At 40.4% G+C, this 23883-nt stretch overlaps 1 protein-coding gene across 2 annotated transcripts; it reads left to right on the top strand.

Annotated features, from left to right (window-relative positions):
* Nucleotides 1-1598: 1598 nt before the first annotated feature.
* Nucleotides 1599-23339, top strand: inpp5jb (inositol polyphosphate-5-phosphatase Jb). 2 transcript variants are annotated; one of them, XM_034148621.1, is made up of 13 exons: nt 1599-2198; nt 8760-9409; nt 10506-10613; nt 11614-11722; nt 15420-15536; nt 16518-16693; nt 16865-16976; nt 17330-17439; nt 17595-17796; nt 18453-18590; nt 19389-19472; nt 19554-19658; nt 19780-23339. In XM_034148621.1, exons 2-13 carry the CDS (start codon nt 8772-8774, stop codon nt 20017-20019), a joined length of 2139 nt encoding a protein of 712 aa, XP_034004512.1. In that variant the 5' UTR covers nt 1599-2198; nt 8760-8771; the 3' UTR covers nt 20020-23339. The 2 variants fall into 2 exon arrangements, with proteins under 2 accessions (XP_034004512.1, XP_034004511.1); XM_034148620.1 differs by having other exon boundaries at nt 1600-2192.
* The last annotated feature ends 544 nt before the right edge of the window (nt 23340-23883 follow it).

Genomic DNA, 23883 nt, shown 5'->3' with positions numbered 1-23883 from the left:
ATAGACGCACCTTTACCAGCTAATCTTTTTTTTTTATATATATACTTTTTTGAAGTAGGCCACAGGGTGGGTCAAACTCAGTGTTGCCCCCCGTAGAACCGCCTATGTATATGTTACGCAGAAGATGGCAGGTGGTCTGTTTTATTGCATATAATTGTACGATATTAGCCTTTACAAACATCACTGCATAATTACACTCCCAGGTGACCATGAACATGGTAAATAATCTGGAGGTGATTGAGGATTGAGAAACTAATGAGAAATTCTATAGGCCAGGCCTACAAAGTGGATGAGTTCCTACATTTAGTAATATTTAATTATTCAAATACATGTCAATAAATGTGATATTTGCCATTTTAGTTATTTACCACTTGTATGTGGAAGCAGATCTATTTCACACATTTGAGTCCTGAACAGAGTACATTTGTGAAATAATTATGATATGTTAGACATGAGGCAATTATTGTCCAGGTTGCTAAGTTAAGGTTTATGATCATATTCAGTATTATTGAGATTGTCCAAATGTTAATCAGTGCTGTATTTTAGCCGTCTTGAAGTGAAATACTCTTTTTTTTAAAACCATTAGATGCGAACGGATGTGATTAGTTGCAAACGTATAAAGTATTTTACTTACTTTTAAAGTAATTTGACAAAAGACTACAGCATGTTATGTATTATATTATTAATTTATGAACATTTCCAACAACCTCCTGGATGCACATAAATTACTTTTTGTTAAAGTATTGCTGAGTTCAGTAGAAATGCCATATTATATCACCAGTATTATAAAAAAAAAAACGTAAACATATTACAGCTAATGTTACTTTTAGTTTATTTACAGAAAAATGAAATACGAATATGAGACATAATGGAGAAGTGAAATGAGAAAGCCTGATAAGTTATATAAATCTTTATTATATGGTCCCAAGCACAAATACAATACAGTATTTATGTTAACTAACATGTTGTCTTGAAGAAGTGCATGTCATCTTTACCACATTTTCTAATGCATAGCTTTTCCCAACAAACTTTGGCTTATAGGAGCGGAAACTTTGTTTCAGTTGTAGGAGGATAAAGGTAAAACTTGCTATAGCTCAAACAAGAAGCCTAAATAGACCGGACATCTGAGGCAGGAAGTGGAAACATAAAGTAAATAAGTGGTTCAAATCAAGTTTAGTCCTAATTTAATGCTTAGGGGGCTTAGTAAAGATCCAACATCAGTTTGTTTAGTTCTCCCCTGACAAGTAAGTAATTTCTGCTTATATCAGGTTAAACCTTGACCCTCCTTGACCCAACATGGTGCTCTTGCTATTTTTTCAAACTGATCAAATCTAATGGCGCCTTAATCAAATATTATACCCACCAAACAAACATATACTCAGTTGTTTTCTCTTCTGACCACAAATGCCAATTAAGAGATATAGGAGCTTAAATCTAATTAAAGCTACAGAACGCTTCTTGATACCCACCACTAGAGGGCAGTCTCGCTTTATCATAGAATGAACTACATAGAACGTCAATTCAAATCCACACTTAAATACTTAAAGGCAATTTGTACAATAACATGGGCTAATAGTCGGTTGTTGTTTTCAAAACTAGTGGTGCACGAGTGTGTTGCAAAAGGATTTTGTCCGCCAAAGCTCGTAAACGGAAGCCATGTTTGTGTAATTGCTTGATATGTCTATCCGCTTGATATGTCTATCCGCTGTAGTTCTGTGAGCTTCTGAGCGGACCTCCTGTAATCATCAGCCGAACCTCGCTGTTCGTTTACGGAAGCGCGCGCTCCTTCTCTCGTGCCGCCTCGGACGTCTTGTTTGATTTGAAGGGCACGGGGAAGGCACAGGACACTCACGCGTGCTAGTGTTCCTGCAGCTGTGTCTTTAAAACGCAGGAGGAGACATTTGTGTTTCTGAGATGTAGCCTGCCTGGCAGATCTGTCGCCAGCATTGCTTCTGCCCCCCCCCGCTGAGGAAGGAAGGAAGGGCTGCTGGGATGCCGATGGTTTCATCTGGCAGCAGGCAACTGGAAAGGGAAGTTCAGTGTGATTTTTAGGTTAACGGTTCACTTCTTCCTCTTGTGGTTTCTTCAACACCCTTCACCGAGGCTATACCGAGGCTAACCGACCGCTACACCTGCAGAAACGGTTTACTCCAGATCCACCTGCTGTTCCTCAACCCAGAAGAAGCAAACAGGTAAAGGTGATGATTAATCAACTGCAAGCATGCTTTGTGTTTAGTCTTGAAACCTATACCTGAAGCACCTCCTAGAATATAACATGAATCACCAGTGGAGGGGACAGCAGAACAATATCAACACCAATCAACAATATAGGGAATATTATTGTTTACGTTTTTTCCCCAATGCTGACCTCACCTGTTAAAAATAAAGAATCAATCATACTGTGAACGTGTCAACAAGAGAAACTGTGTTCATTGATACGTTACAGCATTTTTCTGTAACCTCAATCCATGATAATCAATAGAAAGATATAATAATGATCACCCTTTTCAATGCTATATATAATGCTGGTGAATCACTTCAGGCAGTCAAATGTAAGTGTACACTCTGGCACTGTTATTTGTTTTCCTTTCTCCTCTTACACATATATGTAAGAATGCATGCACACGCGTGCACACATGTGTCTGAGTTTGATATGTGATGGCATAACCCTATTACACAACACAATGAAATGACCTTCATCCTCTTGTTTTAGTCAGACAAAAATGGTCCTTGCAGCAGCAATGTAATTAGGCCAGTTACTGTATCTGCTGTCCTCTTTCAGCCATTCATCAGTTATTTCTGTTTCAGTTTCTACATATTTCCATCTACCACAGATTATAGTGTCCACTGTCATAAGTGTGCAATGTAGAACCTGTGTTCTCTTGTTTACATAATTGAGTGTACTCGAATGTTAGAAAGCCACGTCTTCAATTTCAAGTTTATTTACATATTTACGTTAGGTCAGATAACTAACTCATGTTTCCATTACAGTGCCGCACATTTCAGTGCTGGGTATTCAGAATGCAGTTACATGCAATAATGTGATGTGATAGATGCACTGAGGGAGGATCCAAGCATAATACTTTGGAGCTACATTGGATTCCAAAACACTGCATTATATTTTATTCCAAATGCTACGATGAAGGTATTCTAACTGGAAAGCGGGCGCCCATGTCCTAAGACTTACTACAGCGACCTGGGTACAAATCTGACCCGTCCCCCTATGCTGCATGTTGACCCTTATCTTTTCCCATTTCCTGTCTATCTAACTGTACCAGCATCCAACAAAGGCAAAAAGACAAAAAAGACATGCTTAAATGCACTGATTATCACACACCTAACAGGTTTTTGTCAGTAGTTCCTGGAGCAGCAGCTAATGTACTATGAAGCTGCTGCTGCAACTTATTGCACGTGTTTCTTAATTGGACTTTAAAAAAATTGGGTAGGAATGAACATCTGGGCGATGACTTCAACTTCTCTTAAAGGTCCCATGTCATGCTTTTCTGGTTATTACCCGTCCCCTTGTGTGTTATGAAGGTTTTTATGCATGTAAACGGTCTGTAGAGTCACAAACCCTCAAAGTACACCCTGTAGCGAGTAAAACTCTAACACAGAAAAGACCTGTCTATGCTGTCCCAGAACGCCTCGTTGGAGATTTCTCTTTTTCCATTTGTTTCTTCCGGGAACCGCATGACGTCATGCGGAACCAAAATGGACCAATCCGCGGAGCTCCTCACACACCAGGAGGGGTGGGGACCTTTAGCGTACATTTTCAACTAACAGGGAGTCCCCTGGTTGGTAATAGACGAGTTGGGATCGCGGAGAAATGCTCTCCGCAGACCCATTCTCACAGCGTTTATAAACCTTTTTCTTACTCAATATCAAGCCACACTTATTGTTTTTACTTCGGCTGTGAGTGTTTGTGTGTGCTCAGGATGAGTTTCGCTGTGTCCCGCTGTATCGCCGACCTGGAAACCACACCAGTAAGCTAGCTCACAGAGCAGCGAGCCTCGCAACGTCCCGACCGATCAGAGCACACTGGGCTCACAGGGAGGGAGGGCAGGAGCTCCAACAAGCCGTTTAGGACAGAGAGTGAATACCGGTGAATACTAGGGGTGTAACGGTTCACAAACATTTCGGTTCGGTACGTACCTTGGTTTTTAGGTCACGGTTCGGTACGTTTTCGGTACAGCAGAAAAAATGATCACAAAACATAACATTTATTTTTTATTTTTTTAAATTATTATTAAACTGTGAATAATGTATTCACTCAAATAAATAAAAAATATAATAAAATAAACATTAAGGTGCAGCATTTCGATGATCTGAAATAATCTGTACTTGAACTGCTGTACTAATACTCCCCTAAGCAGCCAGCTTGACATTAGGCTTGTCATTGTATTTTCATGTTTTTTTAAAGAAAGATGAACTTGTCCACATTGCTTGCCGAAAGGGCAGATCTGCTGGCACTAACAATGTCTCCTGCTGTGGAGAACACCCTCTCGCTAGGGACAGAGGTAGCAGATACAGCCAGGTAGCGCTTTGCTAACATGACAACATAAGGATATTTGGCGTTTGTAATAGCTTTGGCTCGGTCTGAACTTGTTGCGAGTGGTGGAGGCTTAAATGCTAGTGGGAGTTGGGTTTGCACTTCAGTCATTTTTCTTTTGGTACCGGTGATATTCACGTTCGGGTGATGCCTTTTCAAATGAGTGTGCAAGTTTGATGTATTGCCAGCCGCGTAACCAATGTTAGTTGAACAATACCGACAAACAGCTTTGGTTCGGTCCACCTGTCTTTGTCCGTCATCCTTGTACGTAACTGCGAAACCAAAATGTTCCCAAACCGGAGACTTCAATGATGCTGGAGCTCAACTTTATCTGCGTTCGCCATTTCGACAGTTCCTCAAATTACTGACTACATTTGAACGCATCCCTGTGACCAGCTCTCATAGTATGCCTCTCGTCCAATGAAATGACTTGGTTGCTTTATGACGCGTTGAACCCAATGTGAGCAAATTACACTGAATGCTGCGACGCAGCACCTGCGATTACTTCCAAAAAGTTGTTCACGTTCTCAATTTTTTACGTTTAACGTTATATTCGTTCGGTACACGTGTACCGAACCGAAGGGCCCATACCGAATCATTTCGGTACGAATACGTATACCGTTACACCCCTAGTGAATACACATACTTTACAGAGATGCTGTATGAGAAACCAATGTGAGTTTGGAAAATTGCACAATATAAATCTATTCTAGTATACCTCAACAATGGAATTATGATCAGTAGAAATGGCCATGACATGGGACCTTTAAGATTGTATTTTTACACATGCAATGGAATTTTGTCCCTAATGATTTGTTGGCGTTGCATTTGATTACATGGCCAGATTCTTTCACAGGCGGATTATGTTGTACTGAATGAAAATCTTTATTCCAATTACTTGACAATGCAATGCAATGCAATGCCTGCATGTTCATTATCAGGTTTTTATAATTGCTAATAGACTGAATCTGAACTTACAACCCCCATCATGATTTTGCAGTGCAAACATTATATTCTATGTTGTCAGGACATGTCTTCAGTGTTGGACTTGATGCAGAATCATTTTGACATCCTACAGCCTTGGCTGTGACCTGATCAGAAAGATGAGGCCCCCTGGAAACAGGGGAGTGATACTCAGTGGCACTAGGACCTGGAGCAGCCATTTACAGCTGTGGCAGCAGCTGCCCGTGTCATCTTTGTCCGGGTCACCATTAGTATCCCTGTCACAGGGGCATATGGCCCTGGAGGTCCTGCACACAAACACGCCGTTTGGCTGTCATTTTAACATTAAACATCCAAGAGGTGGGAACAAAAAAAAATCATCATTATGGAGTCACTGGGTCAACATAATGCAGCCATGCAGAGTGAAGCAGTTAAGATAAAAGATGTCACTGTGAGAATATAGAAGACTTGGCCTCTGACCATTACACAGACTCGGTCATCGAGAGATGTCTGTGTTGTCTAATGATCCCATCAGAGGAGCCAACACAGCTGGCTGCTGCATGGTGTTTGGGTTACACTGCATCCTTCCTGTCTCTCTCAGCTCTCACACCCTCAGGAGGCTGCATGTAAACACCATGACACATTTGTTATTATCAAATCCTTCCACTCTCTCCTCAGTGAACGTGAATGGAATAGGAAGTGGTGGTCTGTCGTCACTGCTCCCAAAAAGGAAGTATTTGGCTCTGATTTGAAATAAATTATCTTTTTTTTGGTGAAAGAAATACTGCACTGTATCAAGAGAAGAAGTGTCTCTGCATGTGCTTCAATTTTAGTTTTTGTATTTCTTTTTTTTAAATGATCACCTCCACAAAGTCCTACATACTGTATCATCCATTCCCAGCTTTCTATTCTCAAGCGTGGTTTAAATATGTCCTCATTCTGCAGTTTCTTCCGGTTTCTTCATATGTTCCCAAACACATTACCAAAGATTATGATCAAAGTCCGGTTGTTATGGCAGTGGCCGCTGGGACTGTGGCATGTTGACGTCATTGATAGTGACTGTGAGGCGGTTGGCTGAAGGAAACAATGCAGAGCATGTCGCTGTAAGAACACAAGTGTCACCTCAGAGTGCAGAGGAGAGAGGAACACACATATTTGAGGGCAGGAATAGTGTAGTCTCACAGCTCGATGTGAAAGGAAAAATATAGGGTGGGAAAAACTAAATTGGTGGGGTGTGCGATTCGATGTGCATGCAGTGAAGGTTGGTTAGATGGAAACAACAGAGTCCGCAAGAAGATGAGGGGAGAGAAAGGATTAAAGAAATGGGACGATAAGAGAAGGAGAGAGAATGGGATTAAAGCTTGGAAAAATAGACAGTGCCAGAGGGAAGTGTGAGAGACAGTGTTGTCACCGAATGGGCTGTCTCGCTCCGCTCTCCCTCTCCAGTCCCTCTGCTCGTTTTGCACCCACCCACTCCCACATGTGCCCTGAAACCCTCCTCCACACTCCCAGCACTAAATGCCATACATGGACCATAGGAATACATTATGCCCAGCCAGGCTCCAGGTTATTGGTGGACTGAGAGACGGGCGTGTTTCTGGGCACATGTGGAGTACAGAGGCAGCTCAGTGAAAGTCATGGCCTCCGTCTCGTCAAGGTCATGTGAATAATTGTGAGAATGCTCTGTTGTTTTTCCGTCCCCAAGCAAATAAACCCTCTCTCCCTGCTGACGAAAAATATGTCCCCAATGTACAGGACATCATTTAAAGCACACAGCGAATCAAAATGGGTTAAAACATGCCATGTTTTGACCGTGCACCTGCAGGATTAGGTGTCCTCTCATTAAAGATTAAGACATTTTTTGGTCTTTTCTCACGTGTTTCACTTCTAGCATCACAAACTGATGGATCTGGGGCGAGCTGCTGCGTTTTTGTGCTCAAATAAGCTCTTTTCCGGGTCAGACATGTCTGCAAGCAAACAGCAATGTTCCCAATCTACTGTATGGGGCTGTTTTTTTGTTTAGGGATTTGGCATCTGTGCAAACCTCGCTGGTTTTTCATTTTTGGGTCATCTTTGGTGATGAACTAGTGTCGCTGCTTATTCCTCAGATAATCCATAAATGGTATGGCCATGTTTTTGCAATGAATAACTATACGTGGCAATCTTTGCTTCACATGTTTTTTTTCATTTAAACCAATATATTTTATAAAACTGGGTGTGCAGTAAGCCTAAATCACTATTGTGTCCTATCAATCAGCAGTAGAGAAAAGACAAGCATTCATTTTTTCACACAATAACTGAATGGATTGTTATTTAAATGAAAGGGTTTAAATTCCTCCTTTATTTCTGTCCTCCTCTGCTCACTGTGTCAGTCTGATCTCCCTCTCTCTGTTGTTGTTTATTCCATGCTGTTGACTTTGTTCTGGTCCTCATGTTAGTGTGTGGCAGGTGCTCTGAGCTGATATGAACTGACTGAGCATCTCCCTGGTTACTGGAGGACTGGCATGCAGCTTAGGCACAAGTAGAGAGGAGGATAAACTGTGACCACGCTTTTTCCCCCCCGCTAAATCTCAAAACCAAAAGCTCTAAGAGGTTAGGACAGCAGGAAAATACGTCTCACCTTGTCTCTCTAGTTGGGGTTTCTATGTATTTTGGTCTTTCAAATGTCTTCCTGTATCAATATGTGCTGCTTCATCTGCCCACGACAAGGCAGGTAATTGGTCACAGTCACGACGGTTGGAGCCTCAATGATTCACTCAGTTGTTCTGCTGGGTCGATAGGATCTCATGACAGCTCTGCACTCATCAGCTGAATCGACTTGTTATTTGTAAAAGATGCTGCATGTTGTGCTTTCTGCTGTTCCAGTAGGAAAAGCTTCTCTGTACCCCGTCTCCTTTTTAAATCAATTTTCTTTTCAGAGATTCAGAGAATAGGGTCCTGTTCCCTAAATGATTCCCTCAATATAGTTATGATGCTAAACAAGAATGTTATATTAAGGCTGAGATGTGTAACAATGATGGATTGGACAGATTATATTACATTTAGCTGATGCTTTTATCCAAAGCAATTTACAGTAAGTTCAATCAACCATGTAGATACAAACTCAGAACAGTTAGATCATCCTGCAAGTACATTTAAATATACTAAACCTTCTTAAGAGCTACATACAGAAACAATAATGTTTTTTGAATGAATTAAAATTCCTAAAGTTCAATCATAATGTGCATCTTGCGAGTATAAACATTCCTGCTTGTTTTCTTTGTCACAGAAATCTTAAGAAATGGACCAAGATAATCCAAGCCAAAAATCCCAGAAGCAAGAAGACGACCCAAATGAAGCAGCTGAAGCTTTAACAAAATCTCAAACTTCGGCTCCAGCCACAGCATCCCCCGCCGGCCAGCCCGGCAGGCCTCGGCGGCCCCAGAGAAGCGCCAGAGTCGAGGGCTCTGTGGACATCTCAGAGCCCAGAGCTAAGCCCCAAACTGAGCCCAAAGCTGAGCCTCAAGCTGAGCCTCAAGCTGAGCCACAAGCTGAGCCCAAAGCTGAGCCCCAAACTGAGTCCAAAGCTGAGCCCCAAACTGAGTCCAAAGCTGAGCCTCAAGCTGAGCCCCAAGCTGAGCCTCAAGCTGAACCCAAAGCTGAGCCCAAAGCTGAACCCACTCCAGTGGCTGACCAGGACGAGTCCACTCCTGATGGCTCTGTGGCAAGTCGCCCTAAACCCTCTCGCCCTGGAGCGGTCAAACCCTCAGGAGAGCACATCGGGCCTAAAGTGGGTCCTAAAGGGCCCGGCCACCACCCAGTGAGGGCCGCCTCCGTTCCCCACCCAGTGGCCTCTCACCAGAACCTCCATGCTCAGAGGGCCCTCTCTGTGGCCGGTACCGCTGACACTCCACAGGCCCAGACTGTGGAAGACTTCAGGCAAGTTCCTTCATTCGTATGTGTCCCAACATTCATGTCTCAGCATGTCTTAACATCGCCTTCAATTCTGTCACAGCACAGAAAAGTAAGCCTGGCACACATAGCATTTATTTGTATACACTGACAACACTGCGAGGATACATGATTATTATGGTCATAATTATTAAGCACTGGTATTTGTTTCTGTGTCAGGAAACACTGCGGAAAACTTCCTCTCAATTCAACAACTAAATGGGTCTAAATCTAGTAAAGATTCTCTCCTTAGTCTTTATATCAATATCCCAAATATTGTTAATATATATGCAGTAGCTTTAAATTACATAAGTTGCTCAATTATAGGGAATATTCAATTTCCATGTTAAGTCTCAAAAGGGTGACATATCTTTACTTAAATGGCCTCTGTTAGGTTCATATCTTTTTTTCATAATGGATCTTACTTTGTTTTAAGGGTGTTATGACTCCCTTGTTTAGTAAGTAATGACTCACTGTTTAGTCAACTGGATTCCTGGAACAGATTGCGTTGCTAAATTAATGGTAACCTTTCTTCACACAGATAAGAAAGCTGCAGCTCATACAAAGTCTGGATTGATGTCATGTAGTGTTAATAGTCGCAAACCTGAATAACTTTTATTGGGTGGTTAATGGGTATTTATATCTGCTCTGCAAGCTGCCGCTGAGAGAATTGTCTGCTGGAAGGGAACGTCTAATGATAACACAGCACACATAGTGAGTGCTCTGCTTTGAATAGAACCTGTATGGAATTTGCTCGGGAACTGGGCCTCAAGTGCCCTGAACAACTGATATAGGCACTTAATGGCCCTTTAGTATCGTGCATCTCAATGTGTTTGTTTGTTACATTTTGTTCTCCAAAGTTAGGATAACAATGTAGAAGTCAAGCCTTGTTTTACTCATACAAGGGTATACCCAGACGTATGGGATGATAGCCAAAGCCCAGGTTTGTGTATAGTGGACGGGACTGAAGGAGCTGGATAAATTACATTACAATAGTTTGTATTGATACAAGGGTTCTGCTGGCTGTAGGTTATGGGGGTTTGTAGGAGATGAGAGTTATTAAGATGTGTTATTATTACAACAGGCTGCACATCATCACTTGGAACGTGGGTTCGGCCACGCCCCCTGATGACATCACTTCCCTGCTGGGGCTGAACGTGGGAGATGGAAACACAGACATGTACATTATCGGGTGAGTGTTCTGTGTTGCATCAAGTTCCTTAACATAAAAGCTGAAGTGTTTCAATATGCCATGCTATGTCCCACATCGACACTTTAAAGAAAGTCACTAATGAACAGCCGGCAGGGAAATAAAGCCTAGAGAAGTCTTCCCTAATTTATCGGTTCCTTTACTATTTTGCACACTGATGTTCCCTAAAAGTATCTTATACAGGCTTCCGCTACAATATATAATGTTCAGCAACTCCAAATATCAGCAGATAGTATAAGGCTACGTTTTTTTATAGTCAACAAATACATCTAATTATCCAAAAAACTATTAAGAACTTATCACCATCGGAGCGCTTTGTTTTTAATTCTGTAAGAATGAGCAGAGGGCGGCTGGTAGAAGCAGCTTGTTGTGTGAAGTGTTACTCACTAATGTTACTCGCAACAAACAGCGCTGCTTTAGAGACTTGTCTTTGTCTCACGCGCTGCATCTATTCTGTCAGTTACTGCCGCAAGCTCAACATATATTTCTGAAGTTCCTTCACTTGGGCTGCAGCTAGCAGGATTTATACATGTACATAGACAGTATATTTGTTTGCTATGTTTATACATTAGCTGTTGATGTATTACCATTGTTAAAGCTCACAGCAATTAGTCAAATGCATTTCATAAACGGTAGAGGTAGCATATTAGCCTGCCATTGGCGAATCTCTGTAGCCTATTGAGCTGATTATTATCACTAGGAGTAGTAGTAGTAGTAGCAGTAGTAGTAGTTGTATTAATAATAGTAGTAGTATTAATATAAACATAATAAAACCTCTTCTGTGGTGCTTAAAACAAGTATGAAAGTTGGTCTAATATTAGCCCTTCCTATCCTATGGCAGCCGGGCTCAGTGCTACGATTTCCAACGATAATGTAATGGTTAATCCAACATTACATTAACATAGCTCCCCCACATCAGCTCTCCTTTCATCTCTGCTGGCTCTTGACCCTTGTGTGTTGTTGTGTTTCATTTTTCTACAAGGCTGCAGGAAGTGAACTCCATGATTAACAAAAGGCTGAAAGATGTCCTCTTCACAGACCAGTGGAGCGAGGTCTGCATGGAGAGACTCAGCCCCTTTGGTTATGTGCTGGTCAGTAATGGCTTTTATTATCAACACATATGCACACACTCTCATAGCAAACAGATCGGATTCATACGAATTACACGGGTTGATGAGATCTCTGCTTCCCTGCTGTGGATTCAGCTCCTTCTGTCCCCTGAGCATCGGATGGGGTGATTATTTATAACAGGCGTGTAATATCAACGTGTCTGCCATCTTCCTCTCTCTTCATAGCTCATAATGCAAAGTCAAGCTGTCTCTTGGTTTTCCCTCTGTGTGCTTTTATACCTGCTTACTTTCCCCTTTTGTCTTTATTTTACTATCTTAAACTGCTTACATATACCCACTGTGGGACGATAGAATACAAAAAAATGCAATAGGTTTAATGTAATGCTCATATTGAATTTTGACTGACACACAACATTTCAGTTATGGCCATATTTCTTATAATTAACAACAGGGAAGTTAAAAAGCTATATGTAAACCCTCACAAACGTTTATTTTTGATCAATTACTGTTTGTTGTCTAGTTATGTTCCAGGTTTCATGTTTTTGAGTGCACATACCGCAGCTGTGGTTGGTGTTTGTCTGAAGTGCTGTTGGGCTCTGTGGGCAGGAGAGCGTGAATCAGCTGTGGAGCTGAGAGAGCTAAACAAATGTCTCCCAGGATGCAGTTTTATTTTTGGATCACGTTGTTGTCAGTGTTGATGGGCCTTTGACAGTGAGACTGATGCCTCCCCCGAGCTATATCATGGTCGACTACATTAGCTTAGCTCTCTATGATCATGTCGGTGTGACCTTCTCATGTTCTTCATGTGGACATTAATGCTGGGAGATGTGTTAGTCGGAGTTTGTCTTGAGTAGAGGAGATATTTGGTGTAGGCGTGTGGCGCAGTGGATTAGTGCGCTGATCTTTGAATCAGAGGATAGCAAGTTCGAGTCCCACTGCAGTCAGCATGTCGTTGTGTCCCTGGGCAAGACACTTCACCCCAAATTGCTCCTGTGGGGATTGTCCACAGTATTGAGTATTTAAGTCGCTTTGGATAAAAGCGTCTAACAAGTTAAATGTAATGTAATGTGTAAAAATCTGTCTAGTCGTCTTATGTTCTGCTCTTAGATAGTCAGCTTCTCAGGACTCGTCGTCAGGTTCAAACTGTAACCGCTGAGAGAAAGCTTTTTGCCCTCCACTGCTGAAACACAGCACCATCAAGACATTTTTTCAGGCCGTTCCCCAAACAGCTGCTGATCGTGACAACAATTTATGTTTGTATAAGCTAAAATGTAAATGCTCAAATTAGCAAAGACAGTCTATTTCTAGCCCTAATCTCTAATTGCAGCAAAACTCTCTGTATGCCTTGTGATTAATTGGCCTGACTTTTTCTCACAATGTGTTCACTAAACATGCTATTAATTACACAACTAATAAGCTGTATATGCATTTTAATAACGGGTAAGAATGTTTAGGTTGGATCATATTTGTAGACATTAACAAATAACAGAGAACTTTCTTTTTGATAAATGCAAAGTCAGGAATTCCTATTTCATTTCAAAGACTTGCATCTTAAGCATATAGCTCAATGCATCAATCTAACAGAAGGGCTATTTTTAATAATCCAGCAAATGATGTCTAATGTACATATTGTGTAAAGAACAGCTGAGGATGATGTTGATGTTTCCGGGTTGTCATTCTATTAGTATAGACCGGAATGAGTAAGCCGTTGTTCAGCAATTAACTTCTTTCAAAGTCGCAGGCCTCACACTTGTTACTCAGTTCTTTAGTCATGTGTGTGCTGTACAAGAGCAAACATGCACCGCTGCACACATGCACCTTTTATCTTCCTCTTGCTCCTTCACTCACACACACACACACAAACACACACACAAAACTTGTCTTTTCAACCACAATCCCTGCTGACAAAGGTGTATTCTCACGCACACACACGCACGTACACACACACACACTCACACTCACACTCACACTCACACTCACACTCACACTCACACTCACACTCTCACTCACTCATTGTCTGTGTCCACACACATACCACAAATAACGTCAGTCCACTTTACGGTTCAGTGGAACCCTGTTACGCAACAAAGTTGTTGAGATAGCCGGTTAGTATACAAGCGAGTGGGTCTTGTGTCACGTGCAAAGATGTGTGCCTCCATCACGGCCACAGGGCGTTTCAGGCGGGGTGTGATCATGCCTCTGTGGCCTGCAGTGGGGGGTTGGGATGTTTGTACCACTGGAGGAAGGGGTTGGGAGACATGAACATAAATGTCTAGTGAGTGGCTCGACATACAGTAGCGTGCAAATACCTCTTCTCACAAAGCACGTGTCATATTCCAGCCCCTACAGTACTATACCCTATAAGGTGAACTTTGCACATTGTACACAAAGCTACATCTTATATCTGCATGGCTTTCTACTTGTCATACCAATACTGCATATATTTTATTTTTATTCTATTACATTTTTACTGGTATATCTATATCTCATCTAATGTATATTGCTTTATTTTTTTGGAATGTTTATTTCCAGTCTTGTAATTTCTCTATGTACAATGCCTTGTCTTTTTATGCTGCTGCAACGAAAACATTTCCCAAATTGGTCCTTTTCTTACCATGTATCTTCTTTAACTCTGTTTATGTATGCGCCATAAACACCAAGGAAAATTCCTCCTATGTGTTAACCTACTTTGCAACTAAGCCGCGTCTGATTCGGAAATGTCAAAAATCTGCACATAACGTAGCAGGACAAGAAGCAAGTGCTTTTGAGATGATGGTTAAGGCTTGGAGAAAGGAGCAGTCTGACCATTGAGTGCTTGTAGCCTGTTCATCATATTTCCTCTACAAAGTGGTCTGTTGCCACAGTGAGGGCAGACCACCAGCTACGGCTCTCTGAATGTGCAGCGCTTCATGTGAAGTAGTGGCTCCTGCAGGGCGAAATGAAAAGGAGGGAGGAGAGAAAGTGAAGCAGAGCAGAATAAATGGACAGCGAGAAAAGCCGGACTCAGCTCAGATAATTTGTTTATTCAAATTCTAGTGTTGAAGATACATACTGTACAGTATATCCACAGTTATGTTAAACTTGACAGCTGCTCTCTTATCAGAATTATGCAAAGTGCCGGCTTATAACCGTGTACCTTTTCATGTTATTTTGTTCTTCATTTCTCTTTCTCACTTGTCTGCAGCGGTGGAAGTATTCAGATGCGTTACTTGAGTAGTAGTACCAATACATTATTGTCAAAATACTGTATTACAAGTAAAAGTCCTGTATTCAAAATCATACTTGAGTACAAAATAACTCTCAGCTAAATGTACTTAAAGTATAAAAAGTAAAGTAATCATTGTGTAGAAAAATGGCCTTGATGTGTGTATATCATTTTATTTATATATATATGGGACATTTCTAGATAATATTGTTGCATCACGTAGCATTTTACTGTTGTAGACAAACTCATTTCTAAATGGCTTTTTCTAAAATATTTAAATGATTTGACTCATTTGTGACTTAAAGATTTAGTCCACTAGTTTAATTTTTAGAGATGCGTTTTGTTAAAAGTAGCTAAAGCTGTTAAATAAATGTAATGGAGTAAAATTACATACTTTTTTTTAATGTAGCGGAGTAGAAGTATAACGTAACATCAAATGGAAATACTCAAACTTGGACAGTACTTGAGTAATTGTACTTAGTTACCTCCCATCTCTGCTTGTCTGTCCCTCAGGTCACCTCTCAGCGGATGCAGGGGTGTTTGCTATTGGTCTTTGCCAAGTACTTCCATCTGCCCTTCCTGCGCGGAGTCCAGACTGAGACCACCCGCACCGGCCTGGGGGGATACTGGGTGAGACGGCTGCTGACACCACGCTGTGATCACTGTGTGGTGGAAATGTTACACATGAGAGCCTAGCTGTAGATAACTCTGTGACTTGGTGTAAACCTGCATCACTGCCCTGATAGAGATCAGAGACACTTTCCACTACAGCGTTACACACTTCTACGACGGCTGCTCCCTCTTATTCAATCAGTCGGCTAATCGGTTGTTTTGGTCTTGGATGACTTTGACCGATTATTCAATTTCTTTATGCCTTTCTCATGCTTTAATGTTAAAGAAACATATAAGCATATCTCAGATAAATACAGGATTTAAAGTGGTGCGTTGTATGATTCTCTTTGGAAAGAGAACATTTTAAGGATGTGTTGATTCAATCCATAATAACTATATATTATATTTTTTATTATATATCTTTCATTGAGGCCATATTGTCACCTCATATTCAAACGCTGTTCTGTCAGGTTTAATAAGAATAAAAAACTGTTCTTTTAAACCGTTAAAAAAATATGCTTTCTGCAATATGTTACTAAAGGACAATGGCATGCTCCGAGAGAGAATTAAGATCCTGTTCCCTGAAATGTTTTGTAGCTCAGGGTAAAATGCTCTCTGTATTAACTCAGGGATCAGCACATTCTACAGCCTTTACACTGAAACATGTTTTTAGTGGGTCAGCGCTGTTGGTAGAACAGCGGGAATAGATATTCAGACTCATCCTGTCACCCCACTGCGCACTTATCTGTTACCATTAAATATTGATCCCACTCTTGGTGGTCCCTAATGAGTAAACTTCCTGTTTGTCTTTGCCACAGACACGCATCGCTCAATAAAGTGAGAGACCGTCACTCTCTTACATCACTTTTACATCACTGACCGTAGTCATTTAGGTCATTCATTCATTTCATTTTGCTTCCAGATAAATAAAAAGGGTTGTCTGTGTGCCTTTCTCTATTCAAAATGATTAAACAACTTTTTTTCTTGCTGGTGTTTCAGGGGAATAAAGGTGGTGTGAGCGCCCGCATGTCAGTGTTCGGCCACACCATCTGCTTCCTCAACTGCCACCTGCCGGCTCACATGGAGAACTCAGAGCAGCGCATGGAGGACTTTGAGAGCATCCTGCAGCAGCAGCAGTTCGAGGGCCAGGCTGCCACCGGGGTCCTCGACCATGAGTACGTCAGCACAACCGTTACCTGCTCATTTATATGTGACAAACAATCGCATTCTTGATTTCTCCAAAGTCATGTTTTATGGTGAAAATCGTGTACCAGTCAGCATTGCAAAAGTTCTTATGTAGTTTCCATGGTTTGAATTCATGAAATTACTCCCTTTTTTTTTCACAGTGTGGTGTTCTGGTTCGGAGATCTCAATTTCCGCATTGATGAGTTGGATATGCAGGTTGTGAAATCAGCCATCGATAACAACAAGTATCAAATGTTGTTGGAAAAGGATCAGGTAAAAAGGGCTGATTTTCTGTATAATCATAGAATACTTTCAAATCTAACTCCTGCGTGGGGTCTTCTTGAAATGCAACTTCCCCCTCACATCTGTATTCATAGCGGTTTACCCCCTGAAAAGTTATCTTTTAAGTCTGATCTTTGGATCACAATTCGTGTGAAGACTTTTCCCAAGCTGCAGAGGCACACATAAAACAGGAAGTCCATGCTAAAATACATTTTCTCTCGTCTGCTGGACTATGCAGTGTGTTGGTGATGCCACCGGAGGGCAGTATAAAAACAAACTATCTCCATAAAGAAGCTGTCAGTTAAACACAAATCCTCAGTGAGGGACATTCTTTAATGTTACAGCTCAATATGGCCAAAGACAGTGAGACGGTGTTGGAGGGTTTCCAAGAGGGGGCGCTGAAATTTCCTCCCACCTACAAGTTTGACGTTGGAACCGATACATACGACACAAGGTTGGTGACGCCTCTGTGCTTTTTCTTAATTCCAGGCAACTGATCAATTATCACAGCTCTACCAAAGGGGAGCATATTAGCACCTCTTGTTTCTCCAGGTTATGTTATTAAACACGTTTATTTGAGTTCCATATCTCTTTCTGTTTTCCACCCAGCGGGAAGAAGCGTAAACCAGCTTGGACCGACCGGATTCTGTGGCGCCTGAGAGCCACGGCCGGGTCTGCTCTGAACGCAGGGAAGCGTGGGTCCATGTTGGGTCTGACCAGCGGGACCAAAGTGACCCAGCACTACTACCGAAGCTACATGGAGTACACAGTCAGTGACCACAAACCGGTGTCCTCCATCTTCACCCTGCAGGTGAGACTTATAAGGGTACTTTGTGAAGATGATTTGACTGTTAAACAATTGAACTGCTGAAACAACTTCAAAACATTCATCTGCTACTCAGTAATATGTATCTAATATCTAATATATATCATTCCAATAACTTGTATATAGACTCGTACTGCACTATTCCACATGCTCACTTTATTTTATAACTATTTTTCTTTTTGTATTGCTCTTGCTATCTGTATTGTTATTATGTTGCATTGTTGGAGAAGCCTGTGACATAAGAGTTTCAACAACATAATTACTCTGTAACTATGTCAGTTTGACAATAAAGAACCTTGAACCTTGATTTACCCTTGCAATCTTTTAAATCTCAATACTAGTGGTAAGGTGCAGAAACAATGACAACATACACATTTCCAGAACTACTTTTAGCCCTTTATTTTGAAAATACTCATGTTTAATGTTTAAACTCAAGAATATTGCAGTTTAAACTTGTGATTTAAAATGGTCCAATAATACCTTCTCAAGGCTTAGCATTTGACCATGCATTGGGTCCCAACTTTTGAGACAGTTTATATGGACACATTAGGTTCGATATTTCAGCCTTTTTTTTATAAACCCAATTGAAACTTTGAAATAGTTAGCAATGTATAAATGTTCATTGGAAATGTTCTTTGTAGTTCCCGTACAAGGTGGATATTCCCCTGGTCACTATCATGGTGGAGGACGAGTGGAACTGTATTGCTGATGCCGTAGCGAGGTTCAAACTGGTGCCAAACTTCCCCCGCAGCTCCTGGGACTGGATGGGACTCTACAAGGTAAAGTACTCTCACTTCTTCCAACAGAAAACCATGCTCAAGCTCTTTCAAAACCCTGCAATTAACCAATTTGCACAATTGAAATGTATATAGAACCTTATGTTTATATTTTACTAGTAGTACCTTGATCTATTATAACGTACAAAGTACATTTGCTCAAGTACTGTACTTAAGTAAAAAATGGAGGTACTTGTACTTTACTTGAGCATTTTCACGTAATAGTACTTTTACTTCGCTACATTTAGTAGGCAAATGTTGTTGTTTTTTACCCCACTACATTTATTTGATCAATTACTAGTTAGTTTGCAGATTTAGATTATGTATACAACATCTTAATCAACTAATATATTATCATGTATTATTACAGTTTAAGCTACCCAGTAGTATATAAAGTAATTAAAATAAACCAAACTTTTACCAAGAGCAACAATGAAGTCATGAACACAATAATGGAATAATAATGATAATAAAATAATTAAAACATATGGTGCTTAAATGGGCCATTCTGCATAACAAGTACTTTTACTTTTGGTACTTAAAGTACAATTGTGATGCCAATACTTTTTAATCCTTACTTTAATTACAATTTTGAATGCAGGACTTGTCTTGTAACTGAGTATTTTAACACTGTAGTATTGCTGCTGTTACTTAAGTAAAATATCTGAGTACTTCTTCCACCTCTGGTATCTAACTGATAAAACATTGTGTACTATTGTTGTATTTATTTACTGCTTTGTCAGTTATTTTTTTTAAATAATATGCAAGGCCGCTAAGTGACTTTTATTATTATAACACTAGGTGGGTTTCAAGCACCATAAGGACTATGTGGGATATGTGTGGGCGAAGCAAGAGGAAGCTGATTTCACTCGACCAGAACATCAGGTAACCTTGTTTCGTCCTGATTTAGCTTCAGACATAATTCTCTTTCACATTTAATAAATGTCTGACTGACTGTTTTTCCAGGTAACCTTTACTGAGGAGGAATTGCCCAAAGGCTCAGGCGACTTTATCTTGGGTTACTATAGCAACAATATGAGCACCATTGTGGGTGTCACAGAGCCATTTCAGGTAATCATGGTACTGCTTTCTTGAGATTAAAACAATGCATTAGAAGAGGACATTACATCATGTGTGCTGCTCTTTCTCTGTATTATATCTCACTCAAACCCTCATTTCCATCTTCCTTTAGATCCAGCTTCCCACTTCAGGTCCTGAAGCCAGTTCTTCTGACAGCTCGGACATCAGCTCAGAGGACGAAAGCACCGTCATCATGAAGACGAGGTCCCGCAGTCCCAGTCCACGCAAGGCCAAGCACCGCCATCACCACCACCACCGCAGCCACAGCCGAGGCAGCCCTGAACAGGCCAAAATGAAAATGCTCAATGTCACTGATGCCTCTCCATCCAACACTACAGCGGAGAATGAGTGAGTCCACTAGACCTCCAGCAGAGGGCAGCAGCAGCCAGGTGTCTGCTTCTGGGGAGAAAGAGAAAGACAGTGAGGGTTCAGGAGTGTGAGACAGGTGACATATCCAACTACAGTGTCTTTTATTAAATACCTTCACGACATTGTATGTTTTCTGTCATGAACATCTACAGTTTTCTGATGCCATCCTTTTCAGGAACAGCCATCTGGTTTGTCTAGAAGGCTAACTTTGCCTTGAGTTGTTCTATTTAGCCGTGCACATTGTAGATTTTTTATTTTTAAACCTTTAATTCTGTCCCGTGTTCCTTCAACCTTTGTCCTTTTCTCAGGTGTGGACAGTACAGGGAGCTGACACCTTGCATTAGGAAATAATTCCCCATATTCCAACAATGATTTGAAACTCTGCACTGACCTAAATAGCAGTCACGCTTTTAAGACAAGGAGTAGGACATACTTGACAGAGACATTTCTCCCATATCAACTAGTCTGCTTAGTTGTGGAACATGTAGCATATGGAACAAATCAGCTCTGACAAAACGGACCATAGAAAAATAGTAAAAAACAGATTTTGTTTTAACACTTTAACACACCAAGGCCCTAAAACCTCCCACAACGGCATACTTGAGGGGTTGAGGCTCTGAAGATAGGGAAGGCTAATATTTGAACAACTGTCATACATGTTTTAAGCACCACAACATATTTGTTTATGATTAAAACAATGATAATAATAATAGATTACTAGGCTACGGAAAAACGAGATGTGACCATTTCAGGCTAATATGCTACTGCTACGGTTATGAAATGCATGTTACTAATTACTGTGACCTTTAACAATGATAATGCTGAGACACCAACCGTTGCTGTGCAAACATTGCCAACATGCATACAGTCAATGTACATTAGACAGTATAGAACGGGTCTGCAACCTTTTTGACCAAAAGAGCCATTTTGCCCCCTTTTCCACCAATTTCTTTTGTCTGGAGCCGCAAAACATATTTGATAGCTTGATAGCTTATAAAGTTGTATATATTGTTACATCATAGACAAAAACTACCGTTTTTTTGCATTTATTATTTATTACATTATAGAAAACTGTTTACCTCTAATAATAAACAAAGAACTCTTATAAGGAGAATTAAAAAAAATGCACAGGCCTATGCAGGATATGACGCATATTTTATATAGGATCTTAATTCTCTCTCAGAGCATATTTTATCTTATTTTTGTATGTGTCACAGTATCACCTCAAAATACAAGATACGAAACATTTTCAACCGTACAACAAAATAGAAATAGTCCTACAAATATTTTCATTTGATTTCCTTCTTATTTTTGTCTAAGCTCAAGGGAGCCAGAGTAGAGGGCTTAAAGAGCCGCGGGTTGCCGATCCCTGGAAGAACGAGATTTAACAAGAGATTTAACAATGCCAGACTTATGTGCTATAATAACTTATTCTGTGGTGCCCAAAACAAGTTTGAAACTAGTCTTCCCTTCAGAGCCTCACCCACCGCCTAGGCTCTTGTGGATATTCTTTGCTTTGTAAATTCAGCATGCATTACACAGCAACATCTTACGTAACACGGGGAACCTTTCCCAAGATCCACCACTGGGAATAAAGTCCCTTCAGTGCGCATGAGAAAAGAGAGCATGGACACTGGAGTTTAGGGGGCTCGGCCACCGGCCCTGGCAGCAGCAGACCACATGTCAGCTTAGAAAGTGAATATGAGCGTGAAGGCCTTTAAATAGACCACCATATCAGTGGGATGTGATCGCCGTGGGAGGCTAGCTGTAAGAACTAGTTGTTGGCTACTTAATCTGCTTTACTAACTTCAGTGTTTACTTCAGCAATATCTGACCCAGGAAACATTTACAGTATATTGCTTGGACACATACCTTTTATGTGAGTGAATGAGCCATATTTATTTAAAGTAAAATAAAAAAGCTATACAACTGATAATCAATCCTGACATCTCTGACAACTGTGAGCAGGATCTCTACTATTTAGAGCTACTACAGGCCTTTGCATATAGCGTTAGTGGTATGATGCAAAGCTAACGTGTTCCGCTAATGACTTTACTTTCATTCAGTTCACTGTGTATGTTTCTTGTGTTTTCATCTTGCTTAGATACTCCCTTACTGATCCTGGTGGTTAGCTGACAGTGACAATAGTCACAGTAGTCGTGTTGCATTGTTACCGTGTGACCTATGATGCATCATATTAGACACTTTGTACTTTTGGGCTGTTAGCATAGGACAGTGTATGCTGTAGTAGCTGTAACCTCAGTGTGTACGTCTGTAATCGGTTGTTGTGTGTATGTGTTTTTATCGACGTGAGTGTGTTTTGGATGGGGGGGGGGGAATGTGTGTGTGTGTGTGCTAGAGTTAGCAGTGAATGGTGTGTGAGTGCGTTTGCATGGTTTGCAGCTGGACATACTGTACATTCCGGTACTGTGATTTTTGTGCCGTAAAGTGCTGTTTTGGACTCCTCTTTGTTATAATTGTGGCTGTGAAACTTGTTAGGAAAATTATGTAAGGACAGTATACAAATGCTACTTCAGTGTACGTGTTAGGTGAAGAAAACGCAGGATAGCAATGCCTGCAGAAATCTAAAAAAGTTCAGATCATTTCATAGTGCATTCATGTATTTTCTTGTTTTCAAAATGAAAAATATAATGGACCTTTGTTTAGAGTAAGATGTTTGAAAAAGATTAAGATTGTATGACTTTGTCCTACTTTAGGTGATTTAGATAAATATGGTCAGCTATGCAGTAATGACCAGTGTCTATTTATTGTGAAATGTTAATGAAATAATGCTCTGTCAGAATAACAGAATGTTATTGTTTTGTAATTATGTGGCAGTATGTATCTAAACTACAAATATGAAATATGATATAATACATAAAATGGATGACAATCTATGCCACAAAGATTATTTTACTTAAATTATGTATTTATTTTCTTATTTAACTGTAAATGAGCCTGAATTCTGCTGGCCAGTGAGGGAGCATTATTTCAATGGATATTATAGAATATTGATTATTGCTCTGTCAGGAACTATGAAGAGAGTGTCTGATTCTGCCATTTACATTTTAGAAAATCCAGTTTAAATGTTGCTTTTATTGTAAATGTAGATTGTTTAGTCTACAGGACTTTGTATAATTGTGAAATTGACAAAAAATGAGCAAGTCTGTGAGATAATATTTGTTATGAGAATTGTTTATCTCTGTGAAATTACCTGATCAGCGAGGCAAAAATGTTTTTAGGGGTTGGTTCCTTAGTTATCAAACTGTCCAAAGAAATAATACAACCCTCTTCAAATTGTGATGTCTGTGTTTTCATTGATTCAAAAGGGCTAACAGTGTAATGTGTCTAATGAGGAATTTACATATCCGAACAAGTGAACAACATGATACAATAAAGAGCTTAATATTCCTGGAGACTAAAAAGATAGCGATAAAGAAACAGAAACGGTGTTTACGATGTTGGGTTACAAAGTAAATAAGGGCAATACTCAATGCAGTCAAAACCATTTGCACAGATAACTGCAAGTAATATTTACATAATGACAATGAAGGTCATTAATGCAGCAAAAGTAGTATCTTTAATTTTATGTAAAATAATTTTACTTCAGTCAATGAATATCAGTATTAGAGTGGACCTCCCGTCTTTTTTTATTCAGCTTTCATCCATTCAATCCCCTTGATTTATCATTAATCCATGTGATTGTTACATGCTGTTGACTCTCTGAATGAATGTCAGTAACCGACACATTACATCCTGTAAAAGGCAACAGCAGGTGCATCTTGCATCATGCGTTTGTCCTCTGAAAAGAAAGCGTCCACCCTGCAAATTCATGGTGACAAATGAC

The sequence above is a fragment of the Trematomus bernacchii genome, unplaced genomic scaffold (genome assembly GCF_902827165.1).
Source record: "Trematomus bernacchii unplaced genomic scaffold, fTreBer1.1, whole genome shotgun sequence".
In the NCBI taxonomy this organism is placed as follows: Eukaryota; Metazoa; Chordata; class Actinopteri; order Perciformes; family Nototheniidae; genus Trematomus; species Trematomus bernacchii.
This window is presented reverse-complemented; position numbering and strand designations above follow the sequence as displayed.

Coding starts and splice junctions, on each gene's coding strand:
- inpp5jb (XM_034148621.1), top strand. CDS start 8,772: ATGGACCAAGATAATCCAAGCCAAAAATCCCAGAAGCAAGAAGACGAC. Junction 17,440..17,594: donor ACCGATACATACGACACAAG/GTTGGTGACGCC, acceptor TTTTCCACCCAG/CGGGAAGAAGCGTAAACCAG. Junction 19,473..19,553: donor TCACTCGACCAGAACATCAG/GTAACCTTGTTT, acceptor CTGTTTTTCCAG/GTAACCTTTACTGAGGAGGA.